We start from the raw sequence: 24991 nt of genomic DNA, 5'->3' as shown, positions 1-24991 counted from the left end.
TTAATAAATTGATTTTCTTAATGGCACTTTATATGCATTTTTATTGTTATTACCCTATATTTATTATAAAGTTAGGTGTTGTAAATCGCAATTTCAATAAGAGTTTTAAGTTTTAAAAGTATTTAAATAAATAAAAAGGGAGAAAATAACTTAAAAGTTTAAATAAGACTTACCCTAAGCCGGCAACTAGTTAATTATCCAACTTTCTTAGGTAATCAGGGGAAGAGTGTTTACATTTTCGACCACTGTGCAGTAGCGTTTATTATCGGCAAAAGGTATTCATCGCATTTACATAAATGCTACACACAGTCCACTGTATCGCCAGCGCGTCTGTGTGGGTGAACATGTGTCACACGCAGCGGCGAAAAAGTCAATCACACTAATACACACGCGACCGCAGCGTCGCGTTTCGCTTCTATGCCTCTCTCGCTCTCGCTCTTGCTCTCGGCTGTTTTTGTTATTATTATTGTTATTGTTTTTGTTTTTATTGGTACCGCAACACCCGCGCGCAAATAACAAAACACAAGCACGCTACAATGTATCGGCATTTAGAGAGCGGGAGAGGGAGCGGGAGCGCGAGCACTAACGTGATCCAGAGAGTTTCCGTTATTGTTTTTACGCTGCGTGCGTGCATATTTGTATTTGCCTTGGTATTGGTAGCGCTCTAGATTTGGTTACTCTTTCATTTATTTATTTTTTTGTTGGTCTATTAATGAAACTAAATTGTAATGCGAACGTGTTAATTAGACAGAAAGAGAGAGAGAGAGATAGAGAGACCAAGCAAACAAAAGTAACGAAAATCAACGAAGAGCTGGCAAAGCGCAGCGAAAAGAAAGTCACAAAGAATAAGTAACAAGGAAAAAAAAATGGAAGCAAGTTCTTATCGTTTTTGTCACTCAATTATACGAATTTTATTTTATGACACACACGCGGACAACAGAGAGAGTGACAGAGAGAGAGAGACAGCGGGAACGCTCACGTAATTACTTGAAAATCTCCAATAGGAATTGTTTGTTCACTTTTCCGGCCGGTTTTTCGCTCCAACAAACCGATTTTCCAACAACGTGGCTTTGGCCAAAAATACGCAACAGAGACGTAGAAAGAGCGAGAGAGAGGGAGATGGAGTGAGAGCGGCTTTTTAATGAACGAAAAACGTGTGGACGCAACTGTGCGTGTGTTAGAAAATAGAACACTCACACACACACTTACGCAGTGCCGAAGCTCGTGTGGAAGCAGCAGAAAAACTAACAAACAAAAATTATGTGGGACAAACCATGGTAGAATTATACAAGGTAGTCTCGTCGGCAAAAGCACTCCGCTATTCATTACTCACAACAAGTGCGAGTGAGAGGAGTCTGCGAAGTAAGTGCGAGTGAAACGACAAAAGAGCTTTTAGTTTAGCCCTTAGATGGTCCATGGGGGTTAAATTGTTCATACATAGTAAAAAGAGTTGAAGTGTTTTATAACTTAATTTTTAATAGTTTGGAATTTGACATTAATCTTTGTTTTTGTTTTTGTAAAGCTATTTTTTTGTTTAAATTCTTAATTTTAAAATATATCCGAATCTTAAAGTAAAATTTTTTTATATCTAAATTAATGTTTATGTTCTTAGCAGAACGACATCGCACACAAGGGTTAATAGTAAGAAAAAAATCGTCCGCACACAACCTTTCTGCTTGACAAACACGAACGCACTGAAAATAAGCCGAACGGTTAGGCAGCCGACGAGACTACCTTGTATAATTGTATCATGGGACAAACGGCGTATAAACAAACTGCAGGCGGTCGCTCTCTCGCCGAAGAGAGAGGCGCGGAGAGCGAGAGAGTTGGGGAGCAAGTAAGAGAGTCGGGCCCCAATTGTTTACACACAAAACTTTTCGACGCGACGCCACTGGGTTGTCAACGCTCTCTTCGCCTCGCCACCCCCCCTCACTTTACCCATCCTCTCTTTGCTGTTTTGCCATGCGGTTATCGCTGTCAAACAGTGGAACCTCTTTGCAGGGCATACATATAAAAAATATACAAGAAATAATTTAATTAAATGTATTCCAATTTGTTTTTACTTATATTTGCCTTGTTTGTGTTTACTTGGAGTTTTTCGTTTAAATGAAGCCACACTGTAGTTGCTGTTGTTGCCTGATCCACATACATACATACAAACGCTCTCACATAAATAGTTATACAACTCGCTCTGGGGGCCAAATACAAGTACAAATATCAAATACCAACGAGCAAGTGAAATTGCAGTGCAAAGGAATTTCGAAAAACCAGTTAGAACCATGGCAACGCCAAAAGGGGGGTCCCCATTACTCCACCGCCTCTCTCTCTCTCTCTTCCCGCCTCTTCTTGCTAACATCTGATTCCAGACGCTCCCCCCCACCCCTTCCCTTCCCAAAAACCACGCTCAAAACGGCGAAAAACCAAAAACAGTTAAACAGGTGCAAAAAAGCATAACAACGTCGAAGTTCGAAGAGAAGTGCCGATAACAATTAAAGAGAGCCGTAAGAGAACAATGAAAGCTTAAGCAGGGCAGGGATAGAAGTGGTAAGAGCGGTGGGAGGGCATAAAAGAGCGCCATCAGTGTGGCCGAACAATAACACGTGATGCAAAACTAAAGTCTGTGTGACACAGACCGAACTTGAGATTATCACTTAATTTAAATTAAAATTAAATTCCAAAAAGTGTGGCTTAAATAAATTAAATTTTTGGTGGCAAAAGCAAATGTTTACCATTTAATTTTCTATGATTTTAATATTTAAAATTAAAATATATGAGTGCCATACAGCTGTAATGTTAATTTCTTGCATTGCACATCAGGAAATGAATTTAATTTGTACTGATAAGTGAATAAAAAATAAATTGAAATATTGAAATTAGTAATTCAATCCAGAGGGTATCTTATGGGTCGAGAAACGATTCCTCGGGGAATCTAGGATTCCAATTTCATGTGCAGATAACAAAAGAACGAAGGTAAACTTTGACGTCATTATGTCGACGACAGCGACAAATGTGGAGATCAACAGATCAGTCACTCAAGAACCCAAAACTGAGGAGTAAGAATAAAATAAAACAAAGAGATCGTTTCGGAAAGGCATTTTCCACGCACACTCGCACACACACACACACACACGACAGGTATCTTTAGCTGTGTTGGGGTGTGTGTGTTTGTACAATCATGTGATACCAAAATAAAGAAAAATGTGAAAATCAAATAGCAGCGACAGCGGCCAGGGCACTAAACACAGTCACAAGCAAAAGTGGAGCAATAAAGCAAACAAGCCCGACAAATTTTCTGTTGCCATGTACCCTTAGACCACAACACTACCAAGCACCACCACCTACTTCCCTTTCCCTTTCCCCTGCCCCTGCCCCATCCCATTCCCATTCGCGCATCCCATATACCCCATGCCATTCCCCATGCCGCGGCCACTGATTCCCCACCACTTACCGCACTCACTCTCTCTCTCTCCCTCTCTCTCTCTCTCTCCATTTTCGTAGTTTAACGCGGCGATCAGCCACGAAAATATGCAAATGCTGAATGCAATTAAGACACGCACAATATATAACAATAGGTTCAAAAATAGTATTAAATATGGATAAAAAAAATCCTATTAATTTAAAAAAAATATATATCATAAAATCTAATATTTTTTAGTAATATATATATTTGATTTAATCGCCTCAATATCGATCGTATTAAATTTCAATGAACAGAGAACAAAACGATCATCAAATACGGCGCAGCTGAGAGGAAAATAAGTTAAAGATACAGAAAAGCGAAAATCTGAAGGCATTAACAAACACACATTTTTAGCAGCACGAGGCGGGGTGGATGGGGAGGGGGAGGGGGGGGGGGCTATAGCCCGAAAAAGTTGTTGATGGGACGCCAACGAGATAGCTTCCACAGTGGGGCCGAGATGCTTATCATAGGAATTAAAATGAATACAATTAAGTTACAGCAAGACAAGCATATGCATGTAAGATTAAGATATGTATCTATAAATCGATCATTATGCATTCGTAGAAACACTATTCTGTATGCACATTCGTAATTGTTTTTATATCTCTCTTCTATTTGCATTTTCATACTCATTTTCATTTTCGTTTCACTGTGCGTTCTGCTTCTTGCTCTTATCTTTGCTTTTGCCTTATTGTCTAGGTGAGGTCGTCGCCAAAGGCAAGAGGAGCAGGGGAGGAGTGGGGGCACCAGCAAGAGAGAGAGAGCGAGAGCGAGCGAGAGCGAGAGAGAGTGGAATTGGGGGGCGGGCGGTGTGCGATTCATTTAACATTTGGCCATGTTTAATTTATAAAGACGCTCTCTTTCTCATTAATTGCTTAAATATAGGCATAAAATTGCATACCTGTCAATGAGCACACACCCTTTCCACACTTTATTTATTAATCACTTATTTTTTGTTTATTTTCCTTGGCATGTTTCTTATTAGTTTTTGTTTTGTTTTTCTTGGTGTTGGATTTTCATTTTTCCTCTGCTTCATTTCGTTACGTTTTCGTTTGTTTGTGTTCTTTTGTTGCCGCTGTTATTGTTGTTGTTGTTGCTGTTGTTGTTGCTGTTCTTGTTGCTCTTGATAAATGTCAAACAAATGACGACGCCGCTCTCTCCCTCTGCTCTCGCACGCTCGCTCTCTGTCGCTGTTGCTATCTCGCTCGCTCTCCCACTTAGGCTTGCCTTGTCAACAGACGCAAAACGATCGTTTTGTTTTTGATTTTGCGTCGCATAGCGTCTTCTCTTTCTATTTCTTTCCATCTATTCTCATGCTTCTTTTTATTTTCCTGAACCCTCATTATTGAATATTTTATTGTAACTCGTTTTGTTTTTTACAATAATGCGCAGTTTAGAAACAATAATAAGAAGAGATTATGAGGTAAACACTTCTTAATTCGCCAAAAACGTAGCATACTTTTTCGGGACCCAAAGTAAAGTCTTGATTGTGATTAAAAAACACGTTATTAGGTAATCGAAGTGATAAAGCGTAGTACACAAAAACCAATAAAATCAGAAGAAAAACAAAACTATTCGATTTTATTGCTTTAAAATATTGCCTTTTGCTTTTGTATTTGTTTATTCTCAGCGTGCTGCCACAATTAGCGTATTTCGCATGCGTAGAGAGGCAGAGAATAAAAAACACACACACACAAGTGTAACGAACGCTATCTGGAAAATTTTCTCATAAATATGTATGAGTAAATAAAGCGTGGCTCTTATTATTATCTGAAGCATAAATTATAAAAAAAAATTTATGTATATATACAAAATTCAGAGAAAACGATGTCGGAAAAATACATACGAAAAATAAGAAAAAAAGGAGAGGGGAAAAAACGAAGAAGAACAAACAACAAATTGGTAACAAAAAGCACTCACAATCACATGATAATTTGCCGAAGGCCGAACGCCAAATATCGCTCGATGCCAAATGCAAGACTTTTGTTAATCCGATTTAATTTGTTTACTTAGTTTCGACTTTCGATTGACTGTTAATTGCCTTGAGCAACAAACAAGGCAAGGCGCATATATTAAATTTTTGAAAAATGCCCGCTCAACAGCAGTGCTGCCTATTAGAGAAAAGTGCTAAAAGGTGTTGAAATAGGGTTTGTTGGGGCAGCACTGTATATAAATGTAAATGTTTTTGTAACTTGAGCACAAGAGGGCGTCGGTTGTAACAGTTAAACGACCGTTGCAACTTTACAGAGACACAGATGGCGCCAGGGGTTAACCTTTTCAAATGAATTTTAAATTAAAAGTAAAAATCGTTAAAAAAGATATTACATAAATTTAAATTAAAAACTATTTATATATATGATTAATAGGGTCGAAAATGACTCCTTCACTTACTTTTAAGCTTCTGACTGAAGGTCCATTACCATTTTTATACCGATATTAACAATATTTATACCCTTGCAGGGTATTATAATTTCAGTCAGAAGTTTGCAACGCAGTGAAGGAGGCACCTCCGACTATATAAAGTATATATATTCTTGATCAGGATCAACAGCCGAGTCGATCTAGCCATGTCCGTCTGTCCGTCTGTCCGTCTGTCCGTCTGTCCGTTTCTACGCAAACTAGTCTCTCAGTTTTGAAGCTATCTGAATGAAACTTTGTAGTTAGCCTTGTATATACTCTCACTCGTATATATGTCGGAACGGGCCGGATCGGACGACTATATCATATAGCTGCCATAGGAATGACCGGAAAATTTTTACAAAAAAAATTTTAACTTTTTCAGTTTTCAATAGAATTGAATCAAATTTGAGATATAGCCATTTTACTATACTCTTCAATTTTGTACGAAATTTTATAAAAATCGGACTACTATATCATATAGCTCCCATAGGAACGATCGAGAAATTAATACAATTAAATGTATAACTTTTTTAGTTTTCAGCTGATTTTCATCAAATTTGAGGTATAGCCATTTTATATAAGTCTTAAATTTTGTGGCAAATTTCATGAAAATCGGACGACTATATCATATAGGTGCCATACAAACGATCGTTTGATGTAGAGGAAAAATGAAAATCTGTGAATGTAAAACTGCAAATATAATATGTATAGGTGAATGAAATGAAAGCAGGTATTACTTCATTGTTTTTTAACACAAATATATATAATTTATATTGTATGGATTCCTATTCATAGAAGTTCTATCTGCAAGGGTATATAAACTTCGGCGTGCCGAAGTTAGCTTCCTTTCTTGTTTTATATGAAATTTTTCGACAAACCAAAATTTAAAAATCTCATAACTCAGCCAAAAACGCATTAATTTCAATTCGGAAAGCGGCAGTATGTTAATTTTTAGCAGGTTAACAAAACTGCATACTCAGTTTAAAAAGTGCTTTTTTGGCCGATTTTTGCAAATTTTCATGATGTAACCCCTTATAAAATTTTGAAAATTTTGAAAAAATTTAATTTTTGTCGGATATAGCTAAATCAATACCCCTGTTGATGCTGATCAAGAATATATATGATTTATAGGGTCGGAAATGACTCCTTTATTTAGTTTTAAGCTTCTGACTGAAATTATATTACCCTTGGCTATTAAAATAAATATAAAGCAATACAAATGAACTATTCCTTACTATATTATTTTATATATAATATTAAAAATATTTTTTGAGATATATAGTATCTGTATTTGCTTTCACAAAATATATGTATGTAGACTTAAACTATGATTTATTTTGTACAAAGTAATTCATTTGTTTTAAATAAGTAGAAATAATAATTAGGTTACATATTCTTAAAATCCCCTTTTGCTGTTTTCCTCTTCTGTTTCTTTTCTTTCCCGTAACCGAAAATAAAAAATATATAAAGGGGAATCTATCAATTAGGGAAAAAGCTTTAAGCTGTCAACACGCCCAAGTACTTGGCGTTTTCTTTTTTTTTAAACATGGAATTCCTTCCTCCAATTTCTTCCCTTTTGGGATAAGCCACTGCTGCCTGCATTCATTGTTTGCCTAAAAAATACCCAACCCACCGATCCAACTTTGAGGGGCTTTTCCTTTGGGTTTCCATTTCCAGCTTCCCTTCTACTCCTTCCTCTCCATTTACTTCATTTTTTTTGCCGGTTGCCTGTTGCCAGTTAGCTCGTCTTGTCATTGGTAAAATGCTGGCAAGTTGAGCGGGCTTATATTGTTGGGGAATCCCCCCTTCGTCGTCTTCGTCGTTTTCGTCTTGAGAGTGGAAACCGCTGCCAATTGTCGACTGTTGCATGAATTATGAGCGTCTGCCAAGATTTATGAATTCGAGAGGATAACAAAAGTATCCTCCTCCTTGTCCATGTCCTTCTGCCCATCCTTTTTGCCTCGCAGCGGAAAAAGGCAAAAATTTGTCAGCTGTTAAGTTGAGTTATAAATTTCCTGCAATTAGCTTGAATTTCAATTTTCTCTCTCTCTATCTCTCAGCATTTTGCTACTTACTTTGATTACACAATGATGACGATGACAATAACGATGATAATGATGATGAGTAGCTCCTCCTTCCCCGTTTTGCCAATCGACATCTCTTGTTGTGACTGTACACCGCGGTTTTCCTTTTTTTTTTCTGCGCTTTTTTATCGAATGTCTCCTCTGCAGTTTTTCCACCTCAATGTGCAGAAATTTGCAAACTCATGGAAATCCATACGTTTGATAAACAATACACCCACACGCACACACAGGACAAGCAACAAGAAGTGACATGCACAAAAAAAAGGCAAGTAAGAAAGCTATAGAGTACAGACTGTACTTTACCTGGTAGCATAAGGTATGTTTTCTACTGCAGTTTATAAGGTAAAAAAGAAATATATCATATATTTTAGGTATGGAAAAATACTAATAATATCAAAAACAATGTCAGAAAAATATTATTTAATTTAATTTGTTTAGGAAAATATTAATATGATAAAATTATATGATAAATACAAGGTTAAAATCTTTATTAATCGCTTCAATGATCTATCAATATGTGAATATTTTCTTCTTTATCTTACTAAATAAGAACTATTTAATCTTCTTCACAAAATCACTGCCTGATTAATATTATATAAACCCAATAGAATCTGTAATATATGTACAAGTACAGTTGGAGCATCTACCACATGCAACTCTGTCAGAAACGGATCCGGAAACGGAAGTCGCCATAGCCGTGCATGTGTTCATTAAGCAGCGAGTAGCAAACAAAATCAATGAATGGTGTAAAAATTAATATCCTGTGGGCCTCAAATGAAACAAAAAAACACAAAAAAAAAAAGAAAATAAAACATAAAAAACAAGGCTCGAAGAGAAGGCAACAAAAATATGCAAAAGAATTGCGGAGGAGAATCGTTCTGTGCGCCCGGCAGCAGTTTTAATTTACACAAAGCGTAGTCAGGCGTGTAATGCGCTTCACAGGGGGGGAGGGGGAGGGGGTGGTTGTTCCTCTTTTTCTTTATTTTTTTTTTCAATGCTTCAACATTTAACAAATGCCTTGAGGCAGCCGCAACAGCAGCAGCAGCGAAAAAGATGGGCGGCAACGTCAACAGCGTCAAATGATTTATGAAATTACTTTTGTCGCTGCATACTTTCAGGGGGCGCGAGGCAAAAGGAAACGGAAGTGAAGAACCAGTGAGAGAAGAAGAAGAAAAAGAAGGATAGCTAAAGACAAGCAGCCAAGAGAATGAGGGGAGGAGCTTGCTATGATGATGATGATGATGATGAAAGGTGTCAAGTGATAGGTGACTAAGCTTCACTTTTTCATCAAAGCAAGAAATCTTTGTCTCTCTCTCTTTCTCTCTCTCTTTAGTTTATTATTCAGAGACCAAAACAGATTGGGAATTATAAGAGCAGTCTGTATAGAGTCCTTTTAAGGTTTATTTTGAGGTGGAAGATTTTTTTTATGCAATTTTTTTATGTAGATAACTCAACAGATCATAATGGGAAAAAGCCAAATTAAATATTAAAATTAAAAGTAAAAACAAAATCAGTAAAGTATAAACTATATCCTCTAGATATTTATATTTTTTCTAGATATTTTTTAAAAATCTAACAAATTACCTTGACTTTCTCTATCTTTTGTTGTCAGAATATCAAAGCTCTGCTTAATATCTCTTGCCAAAAATAAAGAATTAAACTTAGCAGAGATGTTTTATAGCATTTTATTTATTTTTTAGTTTTGTATTCTTTAATTTATATATTTTTTATTAGCTCTCCCCCTCCTCAATCAATTTGCGTGATGGATGCCTCATCATTGCTGGAATACCGACTACTCTCGCCATCCGTTCGATACTTGATGGAGTCTATGATCTCCACATCGATGTCACAGTTTCCTTGACCACCGCCGGAAGTGTCACCCTCACCATCAGCACCGCCAGGACCCACAGCCGTGTCACTGGATCCCCTGCCCATGGAGTCCTCATCACAGAGATCCGGCACCGAAAGTGAAGCACCACTGGCCGAGGCCGAAACCGATTCGGATTTGGCAGACTCTGTATCCTGTTGCACCTGCTGAGCCTGATGATGGGCAGCAAACTGACTATAAAGTCGGGGCAGATGTTGGAGCATATAACTGGCACTGGATTTGGATAGATTAGCGGCGGCAGCTGCAGCAGCGGCGGCTGCCGAGAGATGATTGGCGGCCATCGTACTCGAAGCCGTTGCCGGTTGATTCTCCTTGGTCTCCCCAAGATCATAGTACTTGGCATAATGTTCGAATTTACTGCCCAACACACTGACACTGGTGGGTGAGGAGTCACCTGCTCCAGCTCCTGCTCCTGCAGCTCCTGCTCCCCCTCCACTGGGATTGGCACACAAATTGATGGCATCACTTTGAGCAGCCTTGGGTATGGGCACAGTAAAGGCAGAGCCATGACGCTGCTTGCTCAAGAGATTCCCACTCGAGAAGGTGGAGGAGGATGTGGCCCCCGCTGTGGAGGATGAGCACGAGGATGAACCCTCCTCGGCAAGGGCATTATTGCTGGCCGACAGTGGGGACACATTCTCCTTTTTGCGATCGTAGATATGCCCGGAGACTCTCAGATCGATGAAGAAATGCAAAGGATCGATGCCATAGGGTGCGTACAGGGGTGGATACCACACGGGGGGTGGTGGAGGCAGGACCAAATCCTGCGGTGGCAATGAAGCCGCCGGTGGTGTATTATCCTGCAGGGCAGAGTCCACAGCACCACCAAGTCCTAATCCTAGTCCAAGTCCAGAGGATGTGGTTTTGGGTGGCGGCGGCAACGCGGGCTTCGTCTCCAGCTTGGCATAGCCATAGGGAGTGGGTGTGGCGGCACTGGGAGTGGTGGCCATCACCTTGTTGGTCAGCTCAAGAGGCTTCTCCGGCTGCAGTTGCTGCTGCTGTTGCTGCTGTTGCTGCTGCTGTTGCTGCTGCTGCTTCTCCTCTGCCTCACGTCGCTCGCGCAGCTGCTCGTAGTAGGGACGATGTGACCAGGATCGCTTCCTGGGACGCCTCACCAAGGAGGTTTGATGATGTTGCTGCTGCTGCTGTTGCTGCTGCTGATGTTGCTGCTGCTGCTGCTGCTGTGCCTGCTGCTGTTGCAGCTGCAACACGCGTGCTGTCTCATTGTTTCTTGCCTGAACCAGGGAGCGCAACATGTCGCTGAAGAAGAAGTTGTTGGGTCCCACGGGAGCGGAGTACAGATATGGCGGAGTGGCGGCCATTAGACGACTCACATAATCCTGGTTGCGCAACTCATGGATGTTGCTCTTGCCACGTTGCTGCTGTTGCTGCTGTGGTGTCTGTTGTGGATCTGCTGCAGCTGCTGTGGTGGCTCCTGCTGCTGCTCCTGTTCCCGCTCCTCCTCCTCCTCCTGCGGCTGTGGGCGTTGTGGGTGCCGTGGGCGTGGCACTGCCTCCAGTGCCTGTTCCAGCTGGCATTCCTGCTGCGCTGCTCGAGGAGAGGCTGTCCTTCATCCTTCCTGCAAGAGATGAGCTGGGAAGAGGGAGAGAAGGAATCTGCTAGAGTCACTCTTGAGAATTTATTTGTATAGGAAGGAAATCTTACTTAAGTATATTTGCATTGTCTCCTGGACAAGAGACCCCACCTTTTTCATGTCCCTACCACAACCCCCCTTGGGGGACAATTAAATGTGAATTTTGTGCTTTTCTGTCTTGGTTTTTGTCTTGTGGGTTTTCTTTGGGTGGCCTCCTTACTTGGGGTTTTGGGTGTGGGCTCAAACAAGGAGCTTAAAATTGTTTTTAAAGTGGAATTGTTGGGTTATTCCAAGGAATATAGGAGTAATTTCCGACTCTATAAAACTAGAAAATTACCCATGACTAAGCTCACTGAAAAATCTTTAAATTATAATCCATAGCACTCATTTCACTCAAACCATTTTCCCGCACACCTGATGGCTCTGCCTAAGCTGCCTTTGTTTTGTGTGACTTTATTAAGCCAACATCTGTGGCTGAAACACCTTCCTTCTCCCCATTCCCAACTGACAGTTGGAAAATTTGCATAGGAAAACAGGAAAGGCATCCGGCATCCTCGCTGCCGTCAAGCTGTTAATAAGCTTACACACATCGCGCTAAAATTCCAGTAAATTAAATGTTTCAACAGAAGGGGGAAGTCCCCCTTCGGGCGAAGCTTCGCAGGACAAACTCAATTGTTGTGTGTCGCCAAACTCAGCTCAGGCACTTGTGCTCCTGCTCCTGCTCCTGCCTTGTATCCTTGTATCCTGTGCCTGTCAATTCTAACCAGGAATCAGGGGGATCCACCCATTGCTTCTCTCTCTCTCCCTCTCCCCAGACAGTTGTTGCTCTTTCATTTTCGCATTTAAAAAAGTTTTTTAACAAGCCACAGCCGTCGCCTGTTACACTTGCTGGAATGGGAAATGCCCTGTATAAAATATGGGAAGTATAGGGTATGCTCGAATGTGAGAGAGATAACAAGGGTACTTGTAACTATATGTGAAAAAAAATAAGAAAAATAAAGATAGGTAAGAGGAAATTAACTTTTATAGAGTTCACTAGTTTGCTAATTTTAATTTCTTCTTGGATATCACTTCTAGGCAAAGGAGTTTCGGAAACTTGTCACTAAGATCAGAAGAAATTCCTGCTTAGTTGGGAAAAATCTAGGGAAAACTTTGAATTTAGTATTATTTACTACAATTTTATACATATTTAGCTACAATTTCCATTACACAAATCCTTAAAAAAATGTTGTATTATTATTTAAATTTAAGTAAAGAAATCTTTGAAAACAAACAAAGAAAGAAAGGAAACATTAGGGAAGTCCAAATGTATATATCTTTGCAGTTTGTAATTGAATTAAAGGATCGATTTGGAAATCTTTATTTCTAGATATTTCTATATGATAATTTATTGGGAAAATCAAAATTTAAAAATCTCATAACTCAGCCAAAAACGCATTAATTTCATTCCGGAAAGCGGCCGAATGCTAATTTTTAGCAGGTTTATAAAACTGCATACTCCATTTAAAATGTGAATTTTTGGCCGATTTTTGCAAATTTTCATGATGTAACCCCTTATAAAATTTTAAAAATTTTGAAAAAATTAAATTTTTCTCGGACAAAGCTAGAAAGATTTCCCTGTTAATGCTGATCAAGAATATATATGATTTATAGGGTCGGAAATGATTTCTTCACAAAGTTTTAAGCTTCTGAATGAATTTCCTTCAAGGGTATAAGTACACCCGTGCGTATACGTAATTTTTCGGTAATAAAATGTAAACCACAAAAGGAGGCAAACTTTTGCACACCAAAAATAAATAATAAATATTAAAATAATATTTAAAATATACCAAAGTCCTAAACAATTATATTTAATTTAATATAAAACCAAGGTACTCCCTTCTTTCATACCCAAAAACTCAAAAAATACACTTTTCTCGTGGCATTAATTTGCGTTCTTTCCACTTTTTACCTCTCACACTCTTCATGCTGGATTTGTGGCATTTCATTCGTATTTTTATTGTCTTTTCATTTCGTTGTAAAAATATATAAAAGTTTTCAACTGTCGCAAGAGGAATGTATGAGTGAAGGATGAAAAGGAGGAGGAGTCCTGTACCTCCGAATGGGAGATGATGGTGCTTTTGATTTGCATTTTTTGGCAGCCATGGATGTTATTCTGTTTTTGCGACAAAAGTTGAAATTAGATTATGCTAATTAAGGCTGAAAATTCCGTTGATTTCAACGCCCACTGATTGATGCCTGGACAGGAGGCGAAACGTAGCATTAATTGCCACTTTTTGAAGTGGAATGGGAATGGGAATGATGATGATGATGATGAGGAGCAAATCGGGGTGGGTTTACCAGGGACATTTTAATATTCAATCAGCAGCTGTTGTTCAACTTTCCTTCTTATTTTTTTTAACTTTACTTTATTTTATTTCATATTTTTATGGCCCACGCCCAAGTTTTAGCGTAAAAGTTTCTGCCAGAGAAACTGAGATTAATGCGCCAAGTGCAGTCCGACTTTTGTTTGTCTTTCGTCTGGATAGGGATATATATATACATATATATATATATATATATATATATGTATAAGCTGAAAACTAAGTTTTTGCATAATTCCACTTCCACTTCTCGCTTTCCAAACAGCGGCAATTAAAATGGGAATTCATTGAAAAACCCAGCCAAGGACGCGCCCAGCTGATTGATGTCCCATCGTCATCGTCCTCGTGATTGTGATTGTGATTGAAGCCACCCCCTTTTTGTTGTTTTTTTTTTTGTTTTTTGAGCAGGGCAACCCTTGCTGGGCAACACACACTTAACTTGGGCACTTTTGGGTCTGGGCAACCTTATAACATAATTACAGCATATCAAACAACGATAAGTCTCTCTTTCCCCTTTGGAAATTGTTAAGCAACCCTCGTGGCACAACCACCAGGTGTGTGTGTGTGTGTGAGTGTGTGTTTTTTGAGTGTGTGTGCAACCCCGAAAGGAGTCTGGGGTAAGAGTTCAGGTCTGGTTATGATGATCTCCTTGAGGTTGCAAGGATTTTGCGCCCAAAATGGGGCTTATTATTTATTATTATTTAAATGATTTAATGATTTTAAAATATGAAGATTAATAATATTATGATGCTAATATAATATTATTGATTTTCATATTTTAAAATCATTAAATCATTTAAAAGGGAGTTTAAATTTTGTATTTTTAATAAATAAAATAAAGAAACTGCTTATAAATAATACATTTACTTGACGACAGCCTTGGGATATTTGTTTAAAGAAAATTACAATAAATTTCAATAAAGGTATGATAGTTATAAAACTCTTTTATTATTAATATTTATTTAGTAATATTAAAAAGTCATTAAAACATTTTAAAAGTTATGTAAATGTTGTATTTTTAATGAATAAAGTTAATAAACTACTAATAAATAATACTTTTATTAGGGAACAAGCGTAGGGAATTTAATTTAATAAATTAACTATATTTTTATTTATTATTTAATATTTATTTATTTATTAATCAAGGTGTGATAGTTACACCCCTTTATTATTATTTTTATTTATTTATTAGCTTACGTTATATCATAGTATCTTTAATTTTCATTTATTGCAATCATAAATAATTTTATTTATATTTTATGTAAAAAGTTCTTTAATAATACAAATTACATAATACAAATTACATTTAGCCATCTGAATTGTATAAAAGACAACTTAAAAGCAGATCTTTTATGGTGGAAACAAATAAATTATACCCAAAAGCTGATAATATTTAATTAAAACAAATAAAGGAAATATAAAATCATAGTAAAATATTTATAGGAAAATTTTAAATATATTATTTCTTCCTAAAAACATAGGAAACCCGAGTTTTTTCTTTGTCAAAACAATGTGAGTGCTCTAAAATGCAGGTTCTTTATGGTAGAATTAAAAAAAATCATAGCCAAAAGATTATAATATTTAATTAAAACAATTATAAGAAATATAAAATCAAAATAAAATATATCTAGCAAGATTTTAAATATAAAAATTCTCTTCTTTTCAATTAAAACAAATATAAGATATATAAAATTATTATAAAATATATATAACAAGATTTTAAATATATTAATTCTACTTCTTCTTAATTAAAACAAATATAAGATATATAAAATTATTATAAAATATATATAACAAGATTTTAAATATATTAATTCTACTTCTTCTTAATTAAAACAAATATAAGATATATAAAATCATTATAAAATATATCTAGCATGATTTTAAATATATTAATTCTTCCTAAAAAGTTAGCATTTTTTTATTTTTTCAAAACTGTCAATTAAAAAGGAACTAAATGAATTAGAGAGACAGTCGTAAATTGTTCTACTAATTGAGCTAGCATTTTGGTCCCTTATTTAACCCAATCCCCGCCTGCTTCCTGCTCCTGCTCCTGTTCCTCCTCCTGATCCTGCTTCCCCACTCCTGCTCCTGCTCCTTTTCATGGTCCTTTTCAGTGTCCTGGCCTGCATTTAACCCACTCCTGTCTCACACACACACGCAGAGAGATGAACTTGTTGGTTTGTTGGTGACATTGTCGTTGTGGTGTTAACGTTACATCGTTTGACTGCGAATTAAAATAATGTGCCACTTGTGGCTCTTACTCTCTCTATCTCTCTCTCTCTCTCTGTCTCTGTCTGTCTGTCCATGTGTGTGTGTGTGTGTGACTGATACCTTCCCTGACCCTGCTCCTGCTTCTTGTTCCTGCTCCCTGCGCCTTTTTCCTGCTGCCTGCCCATGTGTGTCGCCCTTCGAAAATTTGACAAAATTTCATTTGCAACTTTGCCCGTTCGTCGCGGCAAATCGAATTTGATTTGAACCCTTTTTTTCTGGCAGGTTCTCTCTGTTTTTGGCAAAAAATGTTTGAGTCGAGAATGAAGTGCAACCCCTGAGTATAACAAATGGATTTGTTTCTAGGTGGAGTGAAGAAGAAGTACTGCCTGTCAGATCTAGTTTATTTTGAATTTGACAATTAATAATGTATTAAAACAGCTAAAAATTATTTTTTAGAAATATTAAACTGTCTTTAAATCATTATTTTTCCAGTTAACTTGAGGTTAAAGTCTGCGTCAGAGCGTATTTTGTATTCTATTCAAGTTAAGCATGTAAGTTGCGAGGTAAAGATAAAAATATAACTATTAAAGACATTATTAAATATATAGATAGAACGCAAACTAAACAAGCATATATACCTATGCAATTTACAATTGAATTAAAGGACTAAATCAAAAATAGATCATAATTAAACTTCAAATATTCGCATACTTTTTACGATATTTATCAGTATAAGAATTATCATAACTTAGCCAAAAATGCACTAATTTTAATTTGGTAAGCTGTTCTATGCTAGTTTTTAGCAGGTTAATAAAACTGCATACTCCATTTAAAATGTGAATTTTTGGCCGATTTTTGCAAATTTTCATGATGTAACCCCTTTCCTTTTTTTCAAAAAATGGAAATTTCGGAAAAAAAATTTTTTTTTTCCCGGAGATGGCTTTAAAGATTCCCCTGTAGATGCTGATCAAGAATATATATGATTTATAGGGTCGGAAATGACTCCTTTACTTTCTTTTAAGCTTCTGACTGAAATTAGAGTACATTTTTAAAGAGAATCTATTAATTTGTAATACAATAGTTTGTTTTCTATTTATTTTCAATAATTATATTGACAGATTTATATTTAATGAATTTTTTAATCGGAATAGTTGTTAATTTTTTTTGCAATAAATATCTGAATTAAAGAAATTTATAATTTTTTATCTGATAATAATTTTGAACTAGAATTTCCAATTCCTTTTTCTTATAGTGAGATTTCTTTCCAAGCCTGTCAAGATTTTCTTTTCTTTTTCTTTTATATTTTTAATATTTTTCATTTATTACTTTTATATATATTATTTATTATTTGATTTCCAATTTATTTATTTAAAAACCATAATTCCTTAAATAGTCTTCCTAGCTTTGGTTCTACATTTTTTTCTGAATTTTTTGTTACCTTTAAAAGAATTCTTCTAAAAAATTCCAGAAATGTTCTTATAGTTTTAATTATGATTTCTTAGTTTGTATTTTTTGTTTTTAAATCTGATCTTATCAGAATTAATTTCTCACCTATAATTCTCCAGATGAGATATGTATTTTCTTGATTTCAGCTTAACTCACACATTCACTTGAAAAAAATAGTTGATTAATATATATAAATATATTTAAATTTAAATATTTATTTATATAAATATTATATATATTTTTTATTTATTTTATATTTCTAGTTATATTATTTATTAACAACTTTGAGCACACCGAGAACTGTTGTCGATGACAGTTAAAAATCAAATGAAATGAGTGCCAGCAAAAAGCAGAAGCAGAAGCAATAGCAGCACCGTGAAAGCAGAGCAGCACGAAAGCAGCAAAGCAGGAAAGCAGGAAAGCAGAGCGGCATCAACCAACGAGTCCTGAGGCCGAGACAGAAACAGAAGCGGAAAAACAGAGACCGAGAATCAGGACATTGCAGGACCCAGAGGCGGCAGGACGAGAGTTCGCTGCGATTTTAAAATTATGAATTGCTGGAAATGAAGCGAGCCAGAAACCGGTGGGTGGCTGCGCCCCAGTCGCTGTGGCATTGGTGGTGCGCATCAGCAGCAGCAGCCGCAGCAGTAGCATCCGCAGCAACAGTGGAAAAGTGTTAATGGAAACCACCCTCGGAAAGGTAAAGGAAAAAACCTCGGGAAAAAATTATAGAGCCAAAGCGAGTTGATCGTTTTGGAGAGACTTTTTTAAAGGAATTTGAATTTGGTCTTTGGAAAGATAAATAGTAAATTAATTAATATACATTAATAGTTAATAATTAGTACTTAATAAATATACAAATCTTTGGACATGAATACCACATAATTTTAGACAAGACTTTTCTAGGTGGAGCAAGCAAAACTTCACAAAGAACAAAGTCTTGAAAAGGGTTTTCATGAAAGTAAATAAACTATTAAACAACAAATAAATTAGTAGGAAAAAAATTGTATATCAGTACTTAATAAATATATAAGTATTAGGTAATAAATAACAAATAATATTACTCAAGTCTTTTACAGAAAATTTACAAAGCAGAAAGTCTTCTTCCAAGGATTTTTATTTAAGTTTTTTCTGGAAAGTAAATTAACTATTTTATGAATGAAAATGAAAGCTTAAAATAAATCACAAATAAGTTCTCTATAAATATATAAATATTCATAAATAAATACTTCATAATTTATAATTTAATTTAATTTACCTTTACAGGTTTTGAAAGCCATTTCAAAATGAACAAAGGCTTCTTGGAGATTTCCTTTGAAGGTTTTCCATAGAAACTTTCTAAATTAAGTTTATGATATTTGAAAAAATATTAAATATATTTGAAAAGTTTTTTTTTTCAATTACAGAACATTAATATTTACAAATTTAAAGAACAGTATTTGTACCCAAACTAAAACTTGAGTATTTTTTTAAACTTGCTTCTTCACTATAAGTAGTAATGCACTCCAATTACTTGCTAAAAAAAGTCTCTGTGGGCCTCATTATTATCACATATCGCTTGTTTAATATACAAAGCATATAGCATATGCTATATATATCATATAGTAAGCTAAATGCTGTAACTTTTTACCATAATCTTCCCGGACATGGCCCGTTTTCAATTACTAACCGCTGGTGATGTTGCTGCTGTTGCTGCTGCTGCTGCTGTTGCTGCTGTTGTTGCTGCTGCTGCTGCTCGTGTTGCTGCTGCTGCTGTTGCTGTTGCTGCTGCTGTTGCTGCTGCTGCTGTCGACAACTTTGGAACAATGGATGCAATCCTTGGCTACGGGCAACGACGTGTTGCTAGAACGACAGGGCTTGGGCCATGGTATGTGGTTGCTATAATTTCTATTACAATGCGGATTTCCGGATGTGCGGATATATGTATGTATATATATTCATTTTGCCTTCTTTGCTTAATTTTTTTTGTTACAGCACCAAGAGGAGCAGGAGCAGGAGCAGGAGCAGGAGCAGGAGCAGGAGCAGGAGCTACTCACTGTTTGCGACTTCATTAGCGACACCTCCCCGGCAAGCTGTTGCCAAGCAATTGTCTGTATGAAAGACAGTGAAAGAAATTATAGAGCTACTTAGGTGATAAAATATAAAATATAATATAAAATATAATATAAAATATAATATAAAATATAATATAAAATATAATATAAAATATAATATCAAATATAATATAAAATATAAAATTAAATTAAGAGGTTTCTTAAAAAGGGTTTCAAAGAATTTATATAGATACTTAGATGATATAATATAAATCTAAATTAAAAGAGATTTTAAAAAGTGGTTCCGTTCAATTATTTGAGTTTTTTCCTAAAGGTGTTTTCTTGAAACCTTTTGTTTTTATATTTTTTTTGGTAAGTTCCTCTTTTTCACTTGTATTTAATAGATTTTATATATATTTATCTCACTCCCTTTACCACGCTTTGCCTGCCATGTACAAGGACCAGAGAAAGACCCCTTCAAGTACCTTACTCCTTCAATGATATCTTTGGTATTATAATTCACAAGAGCTCTAAAATTCCCAAGTAGTTCCAGCACTGATTAAGTGACATTTCCTGAAATTTTGTATATTATTTTACATACCAGAATTTTTCGCCAAGTGCATTTAGGAAGCCACCAACCAGCCTTGGCCAATGGCACGCGTATGCAGTTTGTCGGAGAAGCAATATCATCGGGATGTTACTCCATTTCGTTTTGAATTTCTTTCTTTTTTTTGTTGAAAGTTTGGGTCTTGTTTGAAATAAATACCGAATTTTTTCGGTTCCCCTTATTTTCTTTTTTTTTTTGTATGTGCAAAAGGAGAAAAGCGTAAAGCTTTCCATGGCTGCACATCAAACGTCAGCACGGAAGGAAGCTGTTGCTGTTGGGGGAGGAAGGGGGTTTTTTTGGGGCAACATCACCGACATTGTCTAGTGGCTGGAATGGCATCACATTCCTCCCAACCGCCACGAAGGCTGTGAATGTTTACACTTTGGATTTGCTACTGGTCGTCGCACCCTTTTCCTCCTTTTCCTCCATTATTTTTTATTTTTTTGTATTTTGTAATTTTTTTTTTTTTTTGGTTAAACCATTACCATTTTTTGGTTTGGACTCTGCTCGAGATTTAAAATGTATCTCGGTTAACGGTTGTTATGGCAATCCGTTCCGGCAGAAAGTACGGCGTGTAACAGCGGCTGTTGCAGTTGAAAAAGTGGGATTCCCCCCCGGGAAAGATGGAATTCCAGAGAGAGAGAGAGTGAGAAAGAGTGCAGCATGTTCTTTCATTTTGCTTGTACATTGCATGCAGAGCCTGAAAAAGAAATTGAGAAAGTATCACATTTAATTAGGTTTGTTTTTCAGGGGAGAAAACTTTGATGTATAATTAAAGATATAATAGAAAAGATACTCTCGCTAAATACAATATGGAAAATATCAAATACTTTTAATAGAAATATTGTACTTTTATAAATAAAACTTGTACAAAATATTTAGTTATTTTTTTTTAGAGAATTTACTTACTTGTGTTGTGTTGGAGGTGTGATCTTCTTCTCATTTATGTCGAGTTCTGCCTGCAACATCGCAACGTCTCACATACATGCCACACACTTTGTGCCACTTTTGTGTGGCGCATCCATTTCCGCTTGGGCGGCACCACTACCACCACCACCACCACCACCACCCTCCTCCTCCTCCTCATCATCCTCCTCCTCCTCCTCAGAGGACCTCAACCCAACCACTTCGCTTGCCATATTATCCTTGCTTTTATTGTGATTTTTTTCACATTTCACTCGAGCGTTGATTGAAATGTTCAACGAACGAGCTGTGTGTGTGTGGATGGGTGTGTGTGTGTGTGCACAGGAGACACACACACAGACAGACAAACAGACAGACAGGGATGGCCACACTGTGGGTGGTGGGTGGTGCACATGGAAAAGAGGAAATGCGGTTTTTTTTTTGGCAAAGAGAGGTCATTACATTAAATAAATGAGAAGTTATATTAGTTAAATATTTAATATATATAAAATAGAAACACATTAAGTGGAAACAGGGGAAATTCGGAGAAATAAAAGGTTGATTTTAAACATACATCATGGGTTTATGGTTCATATTTTTATTATTAATTCAGTCAGAAGCTTAAAAATAAGTGAAGGAGTCATTTTCGACCCTATAAATCATATATATTCTTGATCAGCATCTACAGGGCTTTCTTTCTAGCTATGTCCGAGAAAAATTTAATTTTTTCAAAATTTCCAAAATTTTATAAGGGGTTACATCATTAAAATGTTCAAAAATTGATAAAAATTTGAATTTAAAAAAATTTTAAATAGAGTATGCAGATTTGTTAAACTAATAAAAACTAGCATAGGAACGTTTTCCGAATCAAAATTAATACATTTTTTGCTGAGTTATGAGATTTTTAAGCTTTGATTTGTCGAAAAAAATTGTTATTTAAAAATCGGATTATTTTAAATATTTAAAAATTCTATATATCAATGGAAACCATATTATCGAAAGGATTAATTTTATTTATTTCTTTTTGATGTATTACAAATTGAATAGAAAATTCTTAAGATATTTTTGTAGGATTTTAAAATATATGAAAATATCATTGGTAAATACATCACAAATTTAATGAAAATGTTGGCTTATTTTATGTTTAATTATTTCTATTTTTTAAATTTAAAATATCGGAAAATATAACACATAAACTGAAACCTTAAAATATCAAAATCTAAAAATTAAATAATGAAACCTTATATGAAATAATAAAAACAAAAAAAAGAAGGACAGGTCTAAATTTTATACTAATTGATAATTAAGTAATCTGAAAATTAAGATGTAACTACTTGATTTTTCTCAGTGTCCATGGGCTCGTTTTGTTTGTTTGCATGTAAATTGCAATGTGCCACCGCTGTCGTTGTGGTTGTGGTTGTCGTTCTAGCTGGGTGGTGTTTCCTCATACTCGCACTCAATTTTTTAGATTTTAAACTTTGTTTCTTGTCTTTTTGTTAAATGTTTGCCGCTGTCGCCTCCTGCACCCCGCTCTCCCCTTCCTCGCTGATTGTCATTTGCTTTTAGCGGCGTCACACGGCACCACCACCCACCATTATGAGTGGCTCGGTGGCATGTCCATCATCCATTCCACTCCACTCCATCCTCAGCATCCTCAGCATCCTCAGCATCCTCAGCATCCGCAGCATCCATCCATCAAGGACAATCAAGGCAGACGTTCGCGAGCCTTTCGTGGGTTTGATTTCTTTTTTTTTTCCTTCGACCAAAATTCGGTTTCCTTTTTATTCTCAATTTCAATTTCCTAAAAAATTGTTCGACTAATGAATTAGTGGGCTGTGTGGTGGGCTTTCCCTTTAATTACATTAAAATTATATTTCCTGAATGCTTGGGAGATTTTAGATGAGCTCTTGAGAGTGAGAATATATATAAATTTAAAATTTATTTTAAATTAAATGCTTATGACCACTAAGTAACTATGATTAGTAAGTATCTATGAACATTATGTAACTATTACAAGTAAGTAAGTATGATCAGTAATTAAGTATGATCAGTAAGTATCTACGACCAGTAAGTAACTCTGATCAGTAAGTATCTACGACCAGTAAGTAACTCTGATCAGTAAGTATCTTAGTTATCAGTAAGTATAAGTAAGATCAGCTACTAACTTTGAACACTTGTAAACAATGACTTGCAACTTTTGTAACACAACACATGTCTAAGACTAGGCCGGCAGCAGTCACTTCGTTCCGGGGATGTTTGAACCAGTTGGGAATCATAAACACAGATGTGCGAGATTTCTTGTGGAAGTTAAGAGCAAGTTATTTAAATGAAACTATAGAGTTATTCGTCTATATAATTTTAAAACTTTATAAATCGGAGCATGGCGGATCGGTGGACTATATATATTCATATATATAGCTGCCATAGGAACAATCGGACGATTTTTTTAACTATGATTAGTAAGAACCTATAATTAGCAATTAACTATGAGCAGTAAGTAACTCTGAACAGTAAGTATCTCTGACAACTAATTAACTATGATCAGTAAGTATCAATAAACATTAAGTAACTCTGAACACTAAGTATCTATTACCAGTAAGTAACTCTGATCAGTAAGTATCTTAGTTATCAGTAAGTATAAGTATGATCAGTTACTTACTTTGAACACTAATAAACAATGACTTGCAACTTTTGTAACACAACACATGGCTGAGACTTGGCCGGCAGCAGTCACTTCGTTCCAGGGATGTTTGAACCAGTTGGGAATCATAAACACAGATGTGCGAGATTTGTTTTTGAGCAAATTTAAGAGCATTTGAATGAAACTATGGAGTTATTCTTTTATATAATTTTACTAATATATAAGTCGGAGCATGGCAGATCGGTGGACTATATATATACATACATATATATAGCTGACATAGGAACAATCGGACGATTTATAGAACAATAATTATAACTTTTCCAGTTTTCAACAGATTTTCATAAAATTTAATATATAGCCACTAAATATTAATCTAGAATTTTGTGTAAAATTTTTGGAAAATCGGACGACTATATCATATAGCTGCCATACAAACAATCGCTAAAAATAGAGAAAAATTAAGATCGGTGAATGTAAGACTGTAAATATAAAATTTATAGGTAAATATATATTTTATATTTAAATTGTATTAATTCCTATCGAATTTCAATCTGCAAGGGTTTACAAAATTTTTCAAAATATATATTTTTCTATATATATATATATATTAGCAAACAGAGAAAAATCCATATACCCGAACATTATGCCCCGACAATGTGAACAATCTTGAGCAGCTTAAGTGCCGCTGGCATCGGATTTGCCAAATATCCGCCAGAGAAAAGAAAAAAGGGGGAAAGGAGGAAAAAGGAGGAAAGGCACAGGACAGGAGACAGGAGCAGGATCCATTTCCACGGCCATTTCCATGCACTCACGCAGACTGTAATCGCTTTACGTGCGCTTTGTTGACAATTGTCAAGTGGCATTGGGGAAAATGCGACGAGGAAAACTCAGGGAAAAACCAGGGGGAGGATGGAGGTTGAAGGATGTAGAATAGAATGTTAGAGGAACATCATTGACGCCACATGTTGCCGGCGACAGATGCGTTGGATTGCAAATTGTCCCAGGTAAGGTGTGGGTGTTAATGCACACAACAAAAATTTTAGTGGATTTTTAAATTAAATTAATATATTATAATAAAATATTAATGCAGAAAATCAAGGAAAGCCACAGAGAGAAAAAAACGATCTGAAAGAGCAACAAAATGTTAAACTTGACACAAAAGAAGAACCCTTTTTCACCTTTTAAAATGATACGATTTTTAGAGAATATATAATTAATATTTTCTTAATAATATAATTATAAATTACCCATGTATAAATGAATTGTTAATTTTTATCTAATAGCCCTTTTTCTATCCCTATTTTCTATCGGTGGATTTGGCTCTTATTTCGCTTTTCAATTTATTGAGACATTTG

General features: G+C 35.8%; 2 protein-coding genes across 4 annotated transcripts in view; both read right to left on the bottom strand.

The window, feature by feature from the left end:
• CHES-1-like (Checkpoint suppressor 1-like) overlaps positions 1 to 1246 on the bottom strand; it is a 33054-nt gene extending 31808 nt beyond the window's left edge. Inside the window, exon 1 of the mRNA XM_086832896.1 lies at positions 174 to 1246. The gene's annotated coding sequence lies outside the window, so the exon portion shown is untranslated. The remainder of the gene's footprint in view (positions 1 to 173) is intronic.
• An 8367-nt stretch (positions 1247 to 9613) lies between these two features.
• LOC110182192 (uncharacterized) lies at positions 9614 to 20789 on the bottom strand. Of its 3 annotated transcripts, none has more exons than XM_086832892.1 (2): positions 20575 to 20789; positions 9614 to 11425 (listed from the first exon to the last, which is right to left on the bottom strand). In XM_086832892.1, exon 2 carries the CDS (start codon positions 11404 to 11406, stop codon positions 9691 to 9693), a length of 1716 nt encoding a protein of 571 aa, XP_086689018.1. In that variant the 5' UTR covers positions 11407 to 11425; positions 20575 to 20789; the 3' UTR covers positions 9614 to 9690. The 3 variants fall into 3 exon arrangements, with proteins under 3 accessions (XP_086689018.1, XP_020805859.2, XP_020805860.2); XM_020950200.2 differs by lacking the exon at positions 20575 to 20789 and adding an exon at positions 11498 to 14692; XM_020950201.2 differs by lacking the exon at positions 20575 to 20789 and adding an exon at positions 11538 to 14692.
• Between the last annotated feature and the right edge of the window lie 4202 nt (positions 20790 to 24991).

This window comes from Drosophila serrata, unplaced genomic scaffold, assembly GCF_035046125.1.
Source record: "Drosophila serrata isolate PLE 108 unplaced genomic scaffold, ASM3504612v1 contig_251, whole genome shotgun sequence".
Classification (NCBI taxonomy): Eukaryota; Metazoa; Arthropoda; class Insecta; order Diptera; family Drosophilidae; genus Drosophila; species Drosophila serrata.
Note: the sequence above shows the minus strand (reverse complement) of the source record. Positions and strands in the feature narration are given on the sequence as shown.

Coding starts and splice junctions, on each gene's coding strand:
- LOC110182192 (XM_086832892.1), bottom strand. CDS start 11,406: ATGAAGGACAGCCTCTCCTCGAGCAGCGCAGCAGGAATGCCAGCTGGA.